The sequence below is a fragment of the Loxodonta africana genome, chromosome 4 (genome assembly GCF_030014295.1).
Source record: "Loxodonta africana isolate mLoxAfr1 chromosome 4, mLoxAfr1.hap2, whole genome shotgun sequence".
NCBI classification, from domain to species: Eukaryota; Metazoa; Chordata; class Mammalia; order Proboscidea; family Elephantidae; genus Loxodonta; species Loxodonta africana.
The window spans coordinates 101760922-101780664 of record NC_087345.1 but is presented as its reverse complement, the minus strand read 5'-3'; the positions used below and the strand labels follow the sequence as shown (position 1 = coordinate 101780664).

The 19743-nt window shown below is 39.9% G+C and overlaps 1 protein-coding gene across 1 annotated transcript in view; it reads left to right on the top strand.

Moving 5' to 3' along the window:
• The first annotated feature begins 16028 nt into the window (after positions 1 to 16028).
• Positions 16029 to 19743, top strand: part of PDZRN4 (PDZ domain containing ring finger 4) — a 435345-nt gene continuing 431630 nt past the window's right edge. Inside the window, exons 1-2 of the mRNA XM_064284378.1 lie at positions 16029 to 16679; positions 19465 to 19551. Coding sequence (XP_064140448.1) covers positions 16029 to 16679; positions 19465 to 19551 — 738 coding nt within the window. The remainder of the gene's footprint in view (positions 16680 to 19464; positions 19552 to 19743) is intronic.

Here is a 19743-nt window from a genome sequence, read left to right as displayed (position 1 = left end):
GAGGAAACTGGCACCCTTACCAATTCCTGGTGGAACTGCAAAATGGTACAGCCATTGTGAAAAACAGTGTGGCAGTTCTCAGAAAACTAGAAATAGAACTACCATATGGTCTAGCTATTCTACTCCTAGGTATATACCCAAAAGACTTGAAAGCAGAGACTCAAAAACAGACTTGTATACCAATGTTTATCCTAGCACTATTCATAATAGCCAAAAGGTGGAGACAACCTAAATGCCTATCAATAGATGAACAGATCAACAAAATGTGGTCTGATTGAAATAAGCCAATCACAAAAGGACAAATGCTGTATGGCCTCACTTATATAAAAAGGCAAGAAAAGTCAAATGTATAGAGACCAAAATTTATTAGTGGTTACCAGGGGCAGGCAGAAGGAGGGAAAAGGAATGAATTGTGATGGAAAAACCATACTGATTAAAAGTAGAGTTGCACAGCCAATTATTGTAATCGATGTTTTGCTATGTATATTTTCAACAAAAAAAATATATATATAAAACTTAGGAAGAATAATTCTATTCCACTGGTAAGCAAAGAGGTGCAAATTAAAGCAACTACATATATGTGTGTGTGCATAGTTCTGTGCCTTTCACATAGTAAGAGTTATTACATATTAGCTGGTATGGTTATTTTTGATATCTTCCCTCTTTGTCAGTGACAGGGGCCCAAAAAGATATAACAGAAAATCAAAACATATACGTATGTTGTTCTTAGGTGCTGTCGAATCGGTTCTGACTCAATGAAATGTTGCCTGGTGCTGCACCATCCTCACAATCGTTGCTGTGTTTAAGCCCATTGTTGTAGCCATTGTATTTATCCATCCATCTTGTTGAGGATCTTCCTCTTTTTTGATGACCTTCTATTTTACCAAACATGATGTCCTTCTCCAGGGAACATTATCTTATTATTATTATTGCATTTTTTAATTTTCATTTCTTTTTGCAATCCAGTGTTGATGTACAATGTGGGTACTCATACACTGCTGTCCTTGTGTAATCTGATACAATATTTCTGGAGCACAATTATAAGGACAAATACTTACATAATGCTTACTATGCTTCTTGATTGCGTGTTACATTTATTAACTCACATAATTCTCATAACAACACACTGGGATAGGTGTAATTATTCTCATTTTACAGTTGGTAAACAACTAAGTCAGGAAAAATTAACTAAATGGGCTAAGACCACACAGTTATTTGGGAAAGCTGGGATTTGAATCCAGGCAACCTGACTTCAAAGTTTATATTGACTCATTTTAGTGAGATGTATAAAAATTAAAAAAGAAAATATGAGCACTATTGATCTAGCTTCAATTTATTAAAATTTATCCCAACGCTACATCTAGTATGAGAACGTTGTTGTTATTGTTGTTAGGTTCTGTCCAGTCGGTTCTGACACATGGCAACCCTATGTACAACTGAAGGAAACACTGCCCGGTCCTGCATCATTCTCACAATCATTATGTTTGAATCCATTATTGCAGCCACTGTGTCGATCTGTCCTGTCAAATGTCTTCTTCTTTTTCAGTGACTCTCTACTTTACCAAGCATCATGCCCTTCTCCAGGGACTGGTCCCTCCCAATAACATGACCAAAGTACCTGAGATAAAGTGTCGCCTTCGTCATTTCCAAGGAGCACTCTGGCTTTACTTCTTCTAAGACAGACCTTTTGTTCTTCTGACAGTCCATGGTATATTCAATATTCTTCACCACCATAATTCAAAGCCATCAATTCTTCTTTGGTCTTCCTTATTCATTGTCCAACTTTCATATGCATATGAGGTGATTGAAAATATCATGACTTGGATCAGGTGCACCTTAGTCCGTAAAGTGACAACTTTGCTTTCTAACACTTAAAAGAGGTCTTTTGCAGCAGATTTGCCCAATGCGATATGTCATTTGATTTCCTGACTGCTGCTTTCATGGGCATTGATTGTGCCTTCAAATATAATGAAGTCCTCGACAACATCAATATTTCTCCATCTGTCATGATGTTGCTTATTGGTCTGGTTGTGAGGATTTTTGTTTTCTTTATGTTGAGGTATAATCCATACTGAAGGCTGTGGTCTTTGATCTTCACCATTAAGTGTCTCAAGTTCTCTTCAATCTCAAGCAAGGTTGTGTCATCTGCATATCGCAGGTTGTGAATGAGTTTCCCACCAATCCTGATGCCCTATTCTTCTTCATATAGTCCAGCTTCTTGGATAATTTGCTTAGCATGCAGATGAATAAGTATGGCTAAAGTATACAACCCCAACTCACACCTTTCTTGATTTTAAACCATGCAGTATCCCCTTGGTCTATTCGAACAACTGCCTCTTGGACTATTACAGGTTCCACATGAGCACAATTAAATGTCCTGGAATTCCCATTCTTCACAATGTTATCCATAATTTGTTATGTTATGAACAAAGATTTAAAATAATGCTCATTGCAATATTGCTTATAATTTGTAAAAACTAAAAGCAAACAAAATCCATTAATAATGGATTAGATTTTGTAATGATGATGTATCCTTATAATGGACTACTAGGAAATGAATAAAAAAATCTGTTGATGTTGTTGTTTTCCACTTGGAAAGATGTTGAGTTTATATTGTGAGCTGATGAAAAGCAGCCTAGAAAACTGTGAAGATTGCCTGATCTCTTTTTTTGTAAAAAATTCTATGGTAAGGCCATAAACACTGAACAAAATTTCTAGAAAGTTATACAAGTGTTAATGGTTATTTTCTCTGAATGGTGAATTATGTTTAACAATTGTTGTTGTTGTTGTTAGTTGCCATCGAGTGGATCCTGACTCATGGCGTCCCCTGTGTGCAGTGTAGAACTGTTCCTTAGGATTTTCAAAGCTGTGCCCTTTCAGAAGCAGATCACCAGGGTTGCCTTTAGAGGCACTTCTGGGTGGGTTCGAACCCTGCCTACCTTTTGGCTAGTAGTAGAATGCTTAGTCATTTGTGCCACTCAGGGACAATGTTGTTGTTGTTCATGTTAGGTGCCGTCCAGTTGGTTCTGATTCATAGCGACCCCATGTGTAACAGAACGAAACATTGCCTGGTCCTGTGCCATCTTTACAATTGTTGTTATGCCTGAGCTCATTATTGCAGCCACTGTGTCAATCCACTTCGTTGAGGGTCTTTGTCTTTTCTGCTGACCCTGTACTTTACCAAGCATGATGTCCTTCTCCAGGGACTGATCCCTACTGACAACATGTCCAAAGTATGTAAGACGCAGTCTCGCCATCCATGCTTCTAAGGAGTATTCTGGTTGTACTTCTTTCAAGACAGATTTGTTCATTCTTTTGGCAGTCCATGGTATATTCAATATTCTTCGCCAACACCACAACTCAAAGGCGTCAATTCTTCTTCAGTCTTCCTTATTCATTGTCCAGCTTTCACATGCGTACAGTACGATTGAAAATACTATGGCTTGGGTCAGGTGCACCTTAGTCTTCAAGGTGACATCTTTGCTTTTCAACGCTTTGAAAAGGTCCTTTGCAGCAGATTTACCCAATGCAATGCGTCTTTTCATTTCTTGACTGCTGCTTCCATGGCTGTTGATTGTGGATCCAAGTAAAATGAAATCCTTGACAACTTCAATCACTTCTCCATTTATCACGATGTTGCTCATTGGTCCAGTTGTGAGGATTTTTGTTTTCTTTATGTTGAGGTGCAATCTTACTGAAGGCTTTGGTCTTTGATCCTCATTTGTAAGTGCTTCAAGACTTCTTCACTTTCAGCAAGCAAGGTTATGTCATCTGCATAACGCAGATTGTTAATGAGTCTTCCTCCAATCCTGATGCCCTGTTCTTCTTCATACAGTCCAGCTTCTCGGATTATTTGCTCAGCACGCAGATTGAATACATATGGTGAAAGGATACAAAACCCTGATGCACACCTTTCCTGACTTTAAACCAATCAGTATTCCCATGCTCTGCCTGAATAACTGCCTCTTGATCTATGTAAATTTTCCTCAGGAGCACAAATAAGTGTTCCGGAATTCCCATTCTTCGCAATGTTATCCATAATTTATTATGATCCACACAGACGAATGCCTTTGCATTGTCAATAAAACACAGGTAAACCTCCTTCTGGTATTCTCTGCTTTCAGCCAGTACCCATCTGACATCAGCAATGATACCCCTGGTTCTACAACCTCTTCTGAAACCAGCCTGAATTTCTGGCAGTTCCCTGACGATGTACTCCTGCAGCCGTTTTTGAATGATCTTCAGCAAAATTTTGCTTGTGTATGATAATGATACTGTTCGATAATTTCCACATTTGCTTGGATCACCTTTCTGGAGAAATAGGCATAAATATGGATCTTTTCCAGTCAGTTGGCCATGAAGCTGTCTTCTATATTTCTTGGCATAGACGAGCGAGCACCTCCAGGGATGCATCCATTTGTTGAAATATCTCAATCGATATTCTGTCAATTCCTGCAGACTTGTTTTTTCACCAGTGCCTTCAGAGCAGCTTGGACTTCTTGCTTCGGTACCATTGGTTCCTGATCATATGCCACTTCTTGAAATGGTTGAACATCGACTAATTCTTTTTGGTATAATGACTCTGTGTATTCTTTGCACCTTCTTTTGATGCTTCCTGTGTCGTTTAATATTTTCCCCATAGAATCCTTCGCTATTGCAACTCAAGGCTTGAATTTTTTCTCCAGTTCTTTCAGCTTGAGAAACACCGAGCGTATTCTTCCCTTTTGGTTTTCTATCTCCAGCTCTTTTCACACGTCATTATAACACTTTACTTTTTCTTCTCGAGCACCCTTTGAAACCTTCTGTTCTGTTCTTTTACTTCACCATTTCTTCCTTTTGCTTTTGCCCGACATTGATGAGCAAGTTTCAGAGTCTCCTCTGACATCCATCTTGGTCTTTTCTTTCTTTCCTATCTTTTCAATGACCTCTTGCTTTCTTCATGGATGATGTCCTTGATGTCATTCCACAACTTGTCTGGTCTTCAGTCACTAGTGTTCAATGCGTCAAATCTATTCTTCAGATGGTCTCTAAATTCAGGTGGGATATACTCAAGGTCATATTTTGGCTCTCTTGGACTTGCTCTGATTTTCTTTAGTTTCAGCTTGAATTTGCATATGAGCCATTGATGGCCTGTTCCACAGTCGGCCCCTGGCCTTGCTCTGATTGATGTTACTGAGCTTTTCCATCTTCTCTTTCAATACATGTAGTCAATTTGATTCCTGTGTGTTCCATCTGGCAAGGTCCATGTGTACAGTTGCTGTTTATGTTGGTGAAAGAAGGTATTTGCAGTGAAGAAGTTGTTGGTCTTGCAAAATTCTATCATTTGATCTCTGTTATTGTTTCTATCACCAAGGCCATATTTTCCAACTACCGATCCAGGAACAATAAGCACATATTAGTTTATAGTCAGACAAAGCATAATGAAGACATTTCACATTAGAAAGAAAAAAGAGAGGAGAAAATTAGCCAAGTTGAAGGAAAAAAAGGTTTTCTGTGGAGAATAAAGGTGGTGGCTACTAAATCCAACTTGGATTGCTGGGAAATTCTTCATAGAAAAAGATACACATCTTGTATCAGTTCTTATGTGGAGTCACATCTTAATTATATTTATTTTAAGAACAACATTCTTAGTGCAAGTTCTTTCTGACAAAAACAAAATTCATACCATTTAAATAATTAGAATACTTAAATATTCTAATTAAGTACAAATCTCTTTTTCTGTAGTGACTACTATTTATCAAACGCAAAAAGAAAGGCTCTATTAAGTTTTATTGCATAATGACTAATGGGTCTATTTCTCTAGTTTTACTCTTCCCTGATACCACGTGAGAAAAGCTCCAAACTGAGTGGGAGGTAGGAACTGAAGAGCAAAGTCGTTGGATTTAAGACTCATGGCTGCTGCGAATTTTAACTATACGACAGTTATTATCTACCCATAATTCTACTTTAGAAATTGTCCCAATTATGGCAAATTAGTATACAATTTGATTATAAGTACTTTTTATTTAATGTAAAAATATGCCAAGAACAGCAAAAAAAAAAAAAAAAAACATTAAAATAAAACAGAGAAATTTCATTAAAGTAGAGAAAGATATTTTTAAATCATTAAAAATGACAAAGCAAATTATAAGAAATCTTTCTAGAACATTCCATAATTACATTTTCCTTTTGGTATAGGTTCAACTATATTCTCAGAAGCATTTTTGAGTGCACTTAAGTGCTCTAAGTACTGCTTTGCATTTGGGTTGGGAGTGGGAGGAATATCAACTCCTTGACAGTAGGACATGCGTTTACTTTAGATTAATAAAGGATCAGATACCCCGAATTTACAAGTCGGGGGTCTAAAATCTTAACTTGCTTCTCATATTCTACTGTAGTAGACAATTATTTTGTACTTTAATTATAAATGGTCATTAAAGCATTTGAAACATACTATAGATATATATATATATTTTAAATCTTCCAAGATCTCTGACAGATGAGGTATCAATGACTTCATTTTATTGATGAAAAAACTGAAATTAAATAATTTGTGGCAAAACCCATGATTTGGCAGACCAAATAATGGCAGAAGAATCTATTTATTCTTAGACCATATTCTAGCCAATAGAGTTTTCATGCATAATTTTCAAATACCTATTAAAATATTTATATTATTACATTATTAAATTATTAGTAAATAAATATTAATCTAATGTTTATTAATTTACCATTAATTTATGTAAAAGGGCAAATAGGCAGATTCAGAAACCCAAAGAATTACTGATAGTAAATGTGATTAGCGGCATTTTTTTCCTGGTTTTTGTCTACAAACTACTGCCTATACCATTATAACAAGTCCTAAAAAATAAAGTGTATTCAACAAAACAATTTATTGCTTTTCACAAACCAAATAGTTATTTTGATGCATTTACCACACCTCAAAACAATTGTTTTGGAGATTAGGAGAAGCATCTAGAAGATACTAAATTACAGAAAATCTCCATTAAAGAACTAGTCACAAAGTAAGGGCTCGATCAAAATATGCAGTAATTGATTTGTTACAACAGGATTTACGGAACATGCAGGCAGCTGATTTATTGTATAGAATACTCTCATCTCTTTGAAACCAGTTATGTAGGACAAGGGAGCCCTGGTGGTACAGTGTTAAGGGCTCAGCTGATACCCGAAGGTCGACAGTTAGATCCCACCAGCCAGTCAACCAGAGAAAGATGTGGCAGTCTGCTCCTGTAAAGATCGCAGCCTTGGAAATCCTATGAGGTAGAGGTAGCTGTACTCTGTCTTACAGGGTTGCTAGGAGTCAAAATAGACTTAACAGCAATAGATTTTTTTTTTTTACGTAGGACAAAACGATCTAAAAAAATACAAGCATATTGGTATTGCACAGAACAATTAATAAGGTCAATATTCTCTTTTACGTCAATTACTCAAAGACCTCTAATACATATAGACCTAGAACATCAATCATGAGAGAAAGGAAAGGAAAAAGAGGTAGTCTTTGAACAACAGAATTTTAACAGATAAAATTATAGGTTCCATTTGCATTTCAGGATCAATTTAAAACAAACAAACAAATCCCATTGCTATCAAGTGGATTCCAACTCATAGAGACCTTATAGGACAGAACAGAACTGTCCTATAAATTTCCAAGGAGCGGCTGAGCTCTTAACCGCTGAGCCTGTATTTTATTTTAAAATAATTCTGCAGTAGACATTTAAAAATCAAGCCATTACACAGTGTAGTGTTAAAGAGTGAGTTCCTTAGCAAATCTTGTTTTAATCCCAGGTTATGCCACTTTCTATTTGTGTAAGCTTGGGCAAGTTGTGTGAGTAATATCTACCCAAAATGGTCACTGGGAGAACTGAATGAGATGGTGATGTGAAGAATGTAGCTCTGTGCCTTTCACACTGTAAGAGTTATTCCATATTAGCTGTGTGGTTATTTTTGATACCGTCCCTCTTTGTCAGTATCTGTGATCCACAAAGATATGACACAAAATCTAGGTTAACTAAATGCAGAATTTAATATATTTTCTTCTACAAGCTATCTCTCACAACAGTCCTTTCTTAAATAGAATAATATTACCCTAAGTAATGTGATTTTCGGTGACTTTAGAAAATTAGTCTGTGATCGAGTTGAAAGTTGTCACAATATTTAATCCAATGCCTTATTTAAACTTGATTTTCTTTAACTTCCTCATTCCACTTTGATGATTCATTCCCACAGAGACTACACAATTACTGTAAATCATTTATTCTATTTTGTTGTGTGTATTCTGTTCATGTCACTTCGTTCTCTTAAAAATGGCATTTTGTATTGTCATGGTGCACCTTCTAACTCTTCATTTTGCCAAAGATAGTACAAAAGTGCAATAACAGCAAATAACTCATAATGGATAACATGACAGCAGACAGATATTATAAGAATTATGTTCCTCTGTGTTCTCTGAGTTTAGCAGATTCTGTATTGGTCTAAGAGTAAAACAAACAAACAAAAAACAAACCCATTGTCATCAAGTTGATTCCAATTCACAGTGGCCCTATAGGACAAAGTAGAACTGCCCCATGGAATTTCCAAGGCCGGGAGCCTACTGCCATATCTTTCTCCTACTGAGTGACTGGTGGGTTCAAAACACCAACCTTTTGGTTGGCAGCCGAGCACTTTAATCACTATGCAACCAGGGCTCCTTCAAAGAGTAAAACATGTATTCCAATGTATGTCTTGTCTGGCATAATACATTATTAGCCAGATTGTGTAAAAACAGCCACCTTATTTTTAACGAGCTTTCATATAACTCAACTTCAAGGCATCTTTTATTATTTTTATCAAGTTTGGAACTTTTTAAAATAGTGTCAAAGTGATGTTATTATTTCATGATTTATGAAAACGCTTATTCATAAATCATGATCCTAGATTCCTACACACACATAATCAAGATAAGAACAAAAATGAATGTTGATTTCAATTATACAGATAAATGTAGTCCACAGAAATTGTTTTGACTTGAAGTGGCTGGGTAATCTTGTATAGTTACAGCTTAAATTGAACGCACCTTGAGAAAATGCATATGATTATAGGCCATAATAATAATTGATGATAAATGTCCACGGAATCAAGAGAGAGAACATATACATGATTTGTGAAGAAAATTCTTATAATAGAGGACTTAAAAATTAATATTGTGTTAAAAGTATCAAATATGCTTTATGAACATACATTAAATAAAGAAATGATTCATTTAAATTCTTTGAAAAATCTTCCCAAGCTTTCTGACTTTATGGCCCTTTGTTGTTATTGTTGTTGTTAGGTGCCATCAAGTCAGTTCTGACTCATAATGATCCCAAGTACAATGAATGAATGAAATACTGCCTGGTCCTCTGCCATCGTTACAATTGTTGCTATGTTTGAGCCCATTGTTGTGGCCACTGTGTCAACCCATCTCGTTGAAGGTCTCCCTTTTTTTTGTTTACCCTCTACTTTACCAAGCATGATGTTGTTCTCTAGGGATTGGTCCCTCCCGATAATATGTCAAAAGTATGTGAGATGAAGTCTCACCATCCTGCCTTCTAAAGAGCATTCTGACAGTACTCCTTCCAAGACAGATTTGTTCATTTTTCTGGCAGCTCATGGTCTATTCAATATTCTTCATCATCACCGTAATTCAAAGGCATCAATTCTTCTTTGGTCTTCTTTATTCACTGTACAGCTTTCGCATGCATACAAGGCAATTGAAAATATCATCACTTGGGTCTTGCTTACTTTAGACCTCCAAGTGACATCTTTGCTTTTTAACATGTTAAAGAGGTCTTTTGCAGCAGATTTGCCCAATGCAATATGTAGTTTGATTTCCTGACTACCGCTTCCATGGGCATTGATTGTGAATCCAAGTAAAATTAAATCTTTGACAACTTCAATATTTTCTCCATTTACCATGATGTTATTTATGCTGCTTAATGGTAGAGTTGTGAGGATTTTTGTTTTATGTTGAAGAATAATCCATAGTGAAGGCTGTAGTCTTTGATCTTCATCGGAAAGTGCTTTGAGTCCTCTTCATTCTCACCAAGTAAGGTTGTGTCATCGGCAAATTGCAGATTGTTAATAAGTCTCCCTCCAATCCTGATGGCATGTTTTTCTTCATATAGTACATCATCTCAGATTATTTGCTCAGCGCACTGATTGAATACTATGGTGAAACGATACAACCCTGACACACACATTTCCTGATTTTAAACCACACTTATCCCCTTGTTCTGTTCCAAGAACTGCCTCTTCATCTATGTATGGGTTCTGCATAAGCACAAGTGCGTGTTCTGGAATTCCCATTCTTCACAATGTTATCCATAATTTGTCATGATCCACCCAGTTGACTGCCTTTGTATGGTAAATAAAACACAGGGAAACATCTTTCTGGTATTTCCTACTTTCAGCCAAGATCCGTCTGATGTCAACAATGATATCCGTCCTTCCATGTCCTCTTCTGAATCCAGCTTGAATTTCTGCCAGTTCCCTGTCGATGTACTGCTGCAACCGCTTTTGAACCATCTTCAGCAAAATTTTATTTGCATGCAGTATTAATGATATTGTTCAATAATGTCTGCATTCTGTTGGATCAACTTTTTTTGGAATGGGCATAAATATGGATATTTTCCAGCTGGTCAGCCAGGTAGTTGTCTCCCAAATTTTCTGGCATAGACAAGTGAGTGCTTCCAGCGTTGCATTTGTTTGTTGAAATATCTCAATTGGTATTCTGTCAATTCCTGGAGCCTTGTTATTCACTAATGCCTTCAGTGCAGCTTGGACTTCTTCCTTCAATACAATTGGTTCTTGATCATATACTACCTCCTGAAGTGGCTGAGCATCAACAAATGCTTTTTGGTACAACGACTGTGTATTCTTTCCATCTTCTTTTGATTCTTCCTGCATCATTCAATATTTTGCCCATAAAATCCTTCAAAATTGCAATTCAAAGCTTAAATTTTTTCTTCAGTTCTTTCAGCTTGCTGAGTGTGTTCTTCCCTTTTGGTTTTCTAATTCCAGGACTTTGCACATTTCATTATAGCACTTTGTCTTCTCCAGCTTCCCTTTGAAATCTTCAGTTCTTTTATTTCATCATTTCGTTCATTTGCTTTAGCTATTCTATGTTCAAGAGCAAGGTTCAGAGTCTCTTCTGCCATTCATTTTGGTCTTTTTTTTCTTCCCTGTCTTTTCAATGACCTTTTGCTCTCTTCATATATGATGTCCTCCCACAACTCATCTGGTCTTCTTTGGTCATTAGTGTTCAATGTGTCAAGTCTATTCCTGAGATGATCTCTAGATTTAGGTGGGATATACTTAAGGTCATACTTTGGCTGTCATGGATTTTTAAAAACTTTCTTCAGCTTCAACTTGAACTTGCATATGAGCAATTTATGGTCTGTTTTTGCAGTTGTCTTCTAGTTTTGTTCCGACTGATGAAATTGAGCTTCTCCATAGTCTCTTTCCACAGATGTAGTTGATATGTGTTACTGCTAAGAGATCTAATACTGAAATGCTACATATTCCAAGCCTCTGAAACAATGTCTCTATCCCATGCATAGATAATTTTTTTTTTTCCTGCACCCCTTGCTAATGTAACCAAAAGACAGGTTCTTGTTCTGTCTTATTAGCCAATCGAAATAAGATGGATGCCACACCACCATTTGCAAGGGAAACAGAAAGTGCCAATTAATTGTTTGGGCATACAAGCAGCAACATGGGGCTTAACAGCTGAAAGACCACATGCTCGTTGTCTGAGGGAGTTGGGGAGCTTTTTATTTCCAATGGCATCTGGGGGTTGGGTTTGGTGCCCGGAATTCTCTGCCCTTAGCCCGCTGATGTCCACATTTGGAGATCCACATATTGGATCATGTGGGTGATGTTCAGATCCAAGTACAGATTGAGGACACAGCTCTTCAGGTCCTGTGCATGCTTCAGAATCCTGGTTCTCGCATGCATGGGATTCTGGCACCAAATTGAAACTGTGGTTAGTGCTGTAGTGTGGTCAGGCCAAACCGCAGTTAGAAGCAGTGGCTTGGTGAGCTGCGAGAAGGGGGGAACCGTGGCAGAGTGGAGGGAAGGAGTCTTCACTATTACAAACTCATTTGTGATTTTTTTCATTTTGTCTCATGCCTTTGAACATGATTAAGAATTGACATTATGGCTCTTAATCATGTTCAAACACATGAGACAAAATGAAAAAAAAAATCACAAATGAGTTTGTATTAGCAAACCATTATCTATGTATGGGGTAGAGAAAAAAAATTATGCATTATCTATGCGTGGGATAGAGACATCATTTCAGAGTCTTGGAATATACAGCATTTCAGTATCAGGTCTCTTAGCATTCGATTCAACAACCTGTCAATTCCCAGATTCCCTATTAATCCTCGGAACGAGGGATGATTCAGATTTGGCTTGGAAATGTGCCTCTTCTCACTCAAACCCCCATGAGCACACCTTAGTTTCTTCACTACTCTAAGAACTGGTCCAACGAAGTTAATTTTCTGTTCTTTTTTCATGGATACAGGTAGTTCCTGGGTTACAAATGAGGTCTGTTCCTAAGTTTGCCTGTAATTTGAATTTGTAGGTAAGTGGGAACAGGTACACATGGTTCTTACTTAGCGTCAGTCAAATGTTTGTCTTAGTATACATTTTACCTTTCTATGCATTTTTTTATGCATATAAAATACTTAAAAAAAAATACTTAAACACTACCAAATCCTGCAATGTTTTCATAAGCATCACGAAGTAGTGCTTGCATACATTATTATGAACCATTGTATGTATTTAACTCAAAATTTTAATACAATAGGCTTTATACGGTCTGTTCTTAAGTATGAATTGTCCAGATATTCATAACCTCAGGACTGCCTATAGATGACCCAGGACATTAGATTGAAGAAAAAACTAGTAACTACCGTATTTTTCTGCAAATAACACACTCATGTAAATAACGCACCCACATAGCACACCTAGGGAAATAATGTGAGAGGGGGTTGTGCAGCTGGCAAAAAAAATGTATAACACACGTTATTTGTGTGAAAATACAGTAAGCTCAAAATACCCAGCCAAAAACTGATTACTTAAAGATATCCTGAATAAAGCTATCGTCCTTGGCTTGTAGAAGAACTAAATGAATCTGCTGTCTTTCCTGTTTCTCTGTCAGGAAAGCACACTCTCAGACCCATTCTGAAGAAAGCTTATGAGAAAGGTGACAGACCTGGGCTTGGCCAGAGTCAGCAGGAGACCGGCTACAAGTTGGCCTTGCCCAGCAAAGGACAGCACTTTCACTTTCAGCTCTTCCCCCAATGTTGCTATTCAACCTGCAATTTTCACTAACCAGGGGTTTTGATAAGAGTAAATTATGATCAGTGAAAACCTAAGTATGTACCCAAACTAATGTTGCTAGCTGCTAATTCGTCTCATTTGCCTAAAGGCACTTAAATGTGACTGGATCTGTTTTGCCAAAAAATTTGTGCATATTTTAAAATTGTTCCAAATGCATTATTTGCTTACTTAAGTTAATTAACTCAAATTTAATTAGACTCCATGATCCTGGCTCACCCAAGCTTTTCAGTGATATATTTTCCCTAATGAACAGGAAAATATTTTGAGTCTGGGAAGTGAAATCAGACTACCCCGCTCAACTGATATCACAGATTCATTATGACACAGTGTTTTCAGATGAGAAGAGACCATGAGGTTTAGTTAGGTGTGTCCATTCACTTCGCGTCCAACTCTTGTGTTCTTCACCTGGTGCTTAACTCTTTTGGAAGTGCTCAAACCTGCATTTTCTCACATAAAAGATTTTCCTTAGCTCTCTTGTGGCCTACTTCATTACTTGGCTTCAATTCACATGTTCTCATTTTTGAACTTCTTATTCTCTGTGGACAAGGTTTTTGACATCCATCTTCCCTGTAAGAATCAGAATGCTATACATCCTAGAATTACTCAGACCATGATCTGCTCACATTCCTTATTTTTGCTTCAGGAAATACATGGGTGGACCAAAGACATTGCGTGGCCATTTTTTTTTTTTTCTCTCTTTTCATGTAACTGCAAGTCTAATTTTCCTAATCCCTTTAAAACATCTTGATAGAACATTTTTAGTTTCCATCTCCTTTGTTTTTAAAAATGCTTACATTGTCATTTATTGTGAAACAAGTTATCATCAAGTCCCTATAGCTATTAAAAGGATAGACTGGATTCCCTCCTCCCCAGAGTTATTTGGATAAACTCCGTAACACTCAGCGTTTCCCAGCCTATGCAGTTCACAAGAATATGTACATGCTGCTAATGTCAAACGATAGTTTATATGTTCAGGATTTTATTGCTTGTTAAATTTTTTGGACAGAGAGACCACAGGCAAGGGCAAATATGGGACACAGTGGCAAATGTTACCTGGTCATTATCTGTATAAATAAAATATGAAATATAGAGTCTTATTAAAAAAAAAAAGGCTTAAAAGAGTGTTAAATATCTGGCAAGCCATTTCAGGCTCCTTGCTGGCTATTGAACTACTCAAATAAAACCTCATCATTCAAACAGAAAGAAGACTCAGAAGTGCCTTTGTTAATTCTTCAGTTAGCTCCAAGGATTTAAAATACAAAGCCTGGAGTCTTTTTATAATTCAAAAAACGGATGCAGATTGGTGCCATATAGAACTATACAGCTTTCCCGGAATAACAGTCAATTGGCAGTAAGGAAACATCAATGATTAATTTACTAAGCCCATCCTAAGCATCTGGTAGTAGCTTCAGGATAATAGCAATAAGCACTGCACATCCAGGTGGTAGGGTCTCTTTGCATCCCTAAGATGCTGAAGATGGTGAAGGAGGCAGGGAAAGAGGGCTTGGAGGGACACTTTCGGCAGGTAAGGCCCAGCATCCTAAGCATTTTGAAGAGTTTACCTGAGGGAGGGGGCAGTTTGGATCCAATGCTCTGTATATTCAGGATAAGTCGAGGAAAACAGTCATTGAGATTTTATTTTTACGTTATTTAACTGCTTTCTCTCATAATCCTCCCCTTTGTCTTTTCCAGACGCCTGAATTATCACATTCCCATTTCCAGTAGTAAAATGCCTGTGAAATTAGGAAGATGGTGTGGGGACTGAACCTGCAGTCAGGCTGCCTGCTTGGTATTACAGCAAGTTGGACCCCCTCACTCGTTAGGAGGACTTGGGCAGCCATTGATGCTCCCTGAAACGTCCTGAGGCGGGCAGCTGGCCTTTTCCCCATCTTTGCTGCTCAGTCAAGCTATCCCACTCTGTACACTCACCTGAGTTCTGGATCGTGATTTGAGAAGCCTCGCTCTGCAGATACCTAATAGTGATTTCCTAACGTCGCAACTACTTAGCTGGTGATTTTGTCTTTGGCTGATTTGAAAGAACAAAAGTACATCTATTTCAAACATATTTATTGACGATTGACTTGGTGCCGGGCGATGAGGATTCAGCAGAAATCGGACGGCCAATGATCCTGGTCTCCCGCAGTTTACATCCTGGTGGAATTCTAAGTTTTTTCTCAACATCCGTGCTGTGCCCATTACGCGTGCTGTGCCCATCACCAGCTCTGCTCAAGGCGAGGAGCCCTGACTGCTTGAAGCTCACTCAGCAGGCAAAGGAGAACACAGCTTCTCTGAGGGCAATTTTAAGCGGGCGTCACCTCCAGCTCCCGCGGACGAAATTTGAAAGAAGTCGCGCAGTAGCAAACGAAGCGCGCGCGCTGCGGGGGGGGGGGGGGGGGGGGACTAGCGGGGAGGGGGTAGGGGTGTTGTCTCTCGTGGTAGCTCCTATTAGCGTCAATACGGCAGAGCCGGGGGAACCTTGCCTGAGTCTGAAAACTTCTAGCCAAACAAACTCTGAGGTCACCCCCCCGCCACTCTCCCGTCTCCTCCCCTCAGAAGAACAGCGGCCGTAGCGTCACCGCTGCCCTAGGGGGAGGGCGACGGAGGTAGGGGGGCTCGGAGGAGGTGGGCTCCGCTTTCACTCCCCGGTCTTCTCCATCTCTAACATGGGCTTCGCCCAGGAGCGCTTCGCCGAAGCCGTGGACTCGGATTTAGAGTGCAAGCTGTGCGGTCAGGTGCTGGAGGAGCCCCTGTGCACTCCGTGCGGGCACGTCTTCTGCGCCGGCTGCCTGCTGCCCTGGGCGTCGCGGCGGCGCCGGTGCCCGCTGCAGTGCCAGCCCCTGGCGCCCGACGAGCTGCACCGGGTGCTGCCGCTGCGCAGCCTCATCCAGAAGCTGCGCATCCGGTGTGACTACCGCGTCCGCGGCTGCGGCCGCACGGTTCGCCTGCACGAGCTGGCTGCGCACGTCGAGCGTTGCGACTACGGCCCCGGCCACCGCCGCCGCCGCCCGGGATGTGCAGCGGTGCCAGGGGGCGGCGGCGGGGATGTGCCCGCACGGGGGGAAGGCGGGCCGGCGCCCGAGGCTGGCCGGGGCGGGGGCGCGCGCGGGGGCCAGCCGGGCGGCCGCAGCGGGAGCGGGCGGGGGCGCGACCCGCGGGCCCTGGTCTGGAAGCGGCGCGAGAAGGCGCTGCTGGCGCAGCTCTGGGCGCTGCAGGGCGAGGTGCAGCTCACGGCCCGCAGGTACCAGGAGAAGTTCATCCAGTACATGGCTCACGTCGGCAACTTCCCAAGGGACCTGGGCGGCGGCGGTGGCCGGGTAAGCGCGAAGGGAGCGGGCACGGGGGGTGGGGGGCGAGGTACTGGGGTGGGAATAGACATGGTTCTTTTTGGTCCTTCAAGATTCCTTTGGAAGACCACAACCTTCCTTACTATGCAGTAGGAAGCATCCACCCGCCCCGATCATATTGTGCAATTATCTTACGAATGTATTAGTATTTTACTTAACAAGGATTGTACTCTTTCCAGTTACACTAGGATTGGAAAGAGTTAAACGGATTCAATTGCAGCTTTTTCACGGAAAAGCAGGAATTGGGAAAGCTAATTTTCCCACCCGGATTCTTGTTATCCATCTTTCACTCTCTTGTCCACCCTCTGTGCCTATATTTTGTGCCCTTGACGCAAATCCTAAAAAAAAAAAAAAAAACTAGGAGGAGAGAAATACCGGGAAGCGAAGACTAGCCAGCTCTCCACCGTCTTGGCTGTCCCACACCTGGGAATGACGTTAGCTCTGAAAGACTTAGTTGCGCTGCCAAACTGCCCTGTCAACTACCTTCTTACCATTACAGGAACTTACTTACAGGGATGTGGGGACCAGGACAACCTCCAGTCGAAAGATGGGATTTCTTAGAACTGCAGTTCTTTTCCACCGCCCTAACCTTCCCTAGATAACTTCCCTGCCTCCAGGTCTCATCATTGGTGGAGTGTGTGTGTGTCTGTGTGTGTGTGTGTGTAAGGGGGAGGTTTGGAAAGCCCAGTTCGAAAGCAGCCACATCCATCTGTAGTCAGACTGGCCCTGCGAGAATAAGGCAGCGGCTGTTTCCCTTCTTTGTCGAAGCTGCTGGTCCCAAACCGCGCTGCTGGAGCGCCCGCTTTCAGACCGAATAAACAAGCCTCTTTGCAGCACCCTGTGTGAAGAAGCTTGTTTATAAAGCTGTTACTTCTCTTCTGGAGAGCCTCGGTACAGTGTTTGACATTGTTGGGCGCTGCCATGGTGAGCGGGGATTTAACAGAACTTGCACTCCATTCAAGGAGCTGTTTTCATTCTTCAGCACTCCTGGGGAGGAGCAACCGAGGAGGAATCCCATTTGGGACTATTTTGTGCTGCCTCCAACTTAGGCATTTAGAAGCCTGGAGTCCTGGTGGCGCAGTGGTTAAGAGCTTGGCTGCTAACCAAAATGTCCGCAGTTGGAATTCACCAGCACTCCTTGGAAACCCTGTGGGGTCAGTTCTACTCCGTCCAGTAGGGTCTCTATGAGTCGAAATAGACTGGATGGCAGTGAGTTTGGTTTGGCCCTTGAACCTAAAAGATAATTGAAGCAAGGGGGAGAAAATGTTTCTACTCTAATAAGGAAACCCTGGCAGAGTAGTGGTTAAGAGCTACAGCTGCTAACCAAATGGTCGGCTGCTCAAATCCACCAGGCGCTCCTTTGAAACCCTATGGGGGCAGTTCTACTCAGCTATAAGGTCGCTTTGAGTCGGAATCGACGGGACAGCAATGGGTATTTAAAGAAGCACACTCTTTATTGAAAAGGCTGGATACTATGATTCCCTTTCTAGTCTCTCTATAATAAACCCGTGGCGGTCGAGTCAACCCTATAGGACAGAGTAGAACTGTCCCATAGAGTTTCCAAGGAGCACCTGGTGGATTTCAACTGCCGACCTTTTGGCTACCAGCTGTAGCACTTAACCACTAGCCACCAGGGTTTCCCTCTCTATCATATGGGTATATAAATTGGTAGATTTATAAAGTGGGAGGATTCAGAAGCACAGAAATACCCTCTGCATTACCCCTCCATATTTCAAGCTCTTAGGGAGCCAATGATTGATAGAAAGGAACAACAGCTAGAACTAAACTACAGAGAAGCTCACGCGATAAGTCAGTCTATGGGTTTTGGAAATGAGCCCGTGATTTGCAGCCTAAGTATCAAAAGGCTCCTCTGTGCTCTTCAGTAATGTTTTTCCACCACCAGTAGGGGCTGCTGTGTGCACTGCTTAGGAAGCACGCCTGTGAAAGGGTGGTGATGATGGTCGTAGTGGTGATGGTGCTGATGGAATTTTACGTTTCAGGAGTAATTGCCAAGTATATAATTTCCTAAGATAGTTAAGAATATCCCAAGACATGAATAAAGCTCATTGAGTCTGGCACTGTTCCATCTTATATTTAAATTGGTTATTTACCAATAAATAGGTAGTTGACATAATATCTGTTTATTACCTGGTCATCAAAAAAGAAAGACATACTACTCTACCTATCACAAATCATTTTTTTAATTCTGTAAGAAGTATTCAAAAATGAAAGATATATTTGAAATTAATATTATTGTAATCTACCAGATCATGTATTACAACAGAAATCTAAAAATTATTGTTGAAAGTTTATGAATAGCTCCAGTACTCCTGTCCTTTAAGATTTTCAAAAATGAAAATTTTGTATGCAATGATTCTAAACTCCTTTAACAGTTTCTCTTTTCTCTAAGTGAGTGAAAAAAGAAAATAAAATACCTTTAGGGCTAAACCAGAAATTGACAGTGAAGTCAGAATTAAATGCTGTATTAGGATAAAAGCAGCGTGTGTAAAAATGCAGTCATTTAATCAGTTTTGAAAATAGCCTCTTCCTCATGTGCACAGTTAGTCCCTTCAAAATTTTCAAAGTAAATTTAGGAAAAAATAAACCTCCCCAAATTCAGCCATCCTTAATTTTAAGACTTTCGCTTTTTAAAGTATTTATTTATTTACAGGAAAAAAACTATCCTGTAGTATTTGTGTTTCTTTTATATATATATTTTACCTACTTGGTCATCTTATCACTTTTTTTCCCCTAGGGTGGGAAACATAAGCCATTCACCATTGTGTTAGAAAGAGAAAATGACACCTTGGGCTTCAATATTATAGGAGGTCGACCAAAACAGGTAACCTGCCTTATTAACATGTAACTCAGTATTTGCTCATAAAATAATAGGAGACTTAGCTTTTGTTTGCAAATTTGAGTAAGAAAAAGAAGTGGTTTAATCTTTATAATGATGTTTGTTAACAAATATCACTGATTCCTTAATATATGTATTCTAATACATGCCTAGATTAAAACTACAAACAAACGAAAA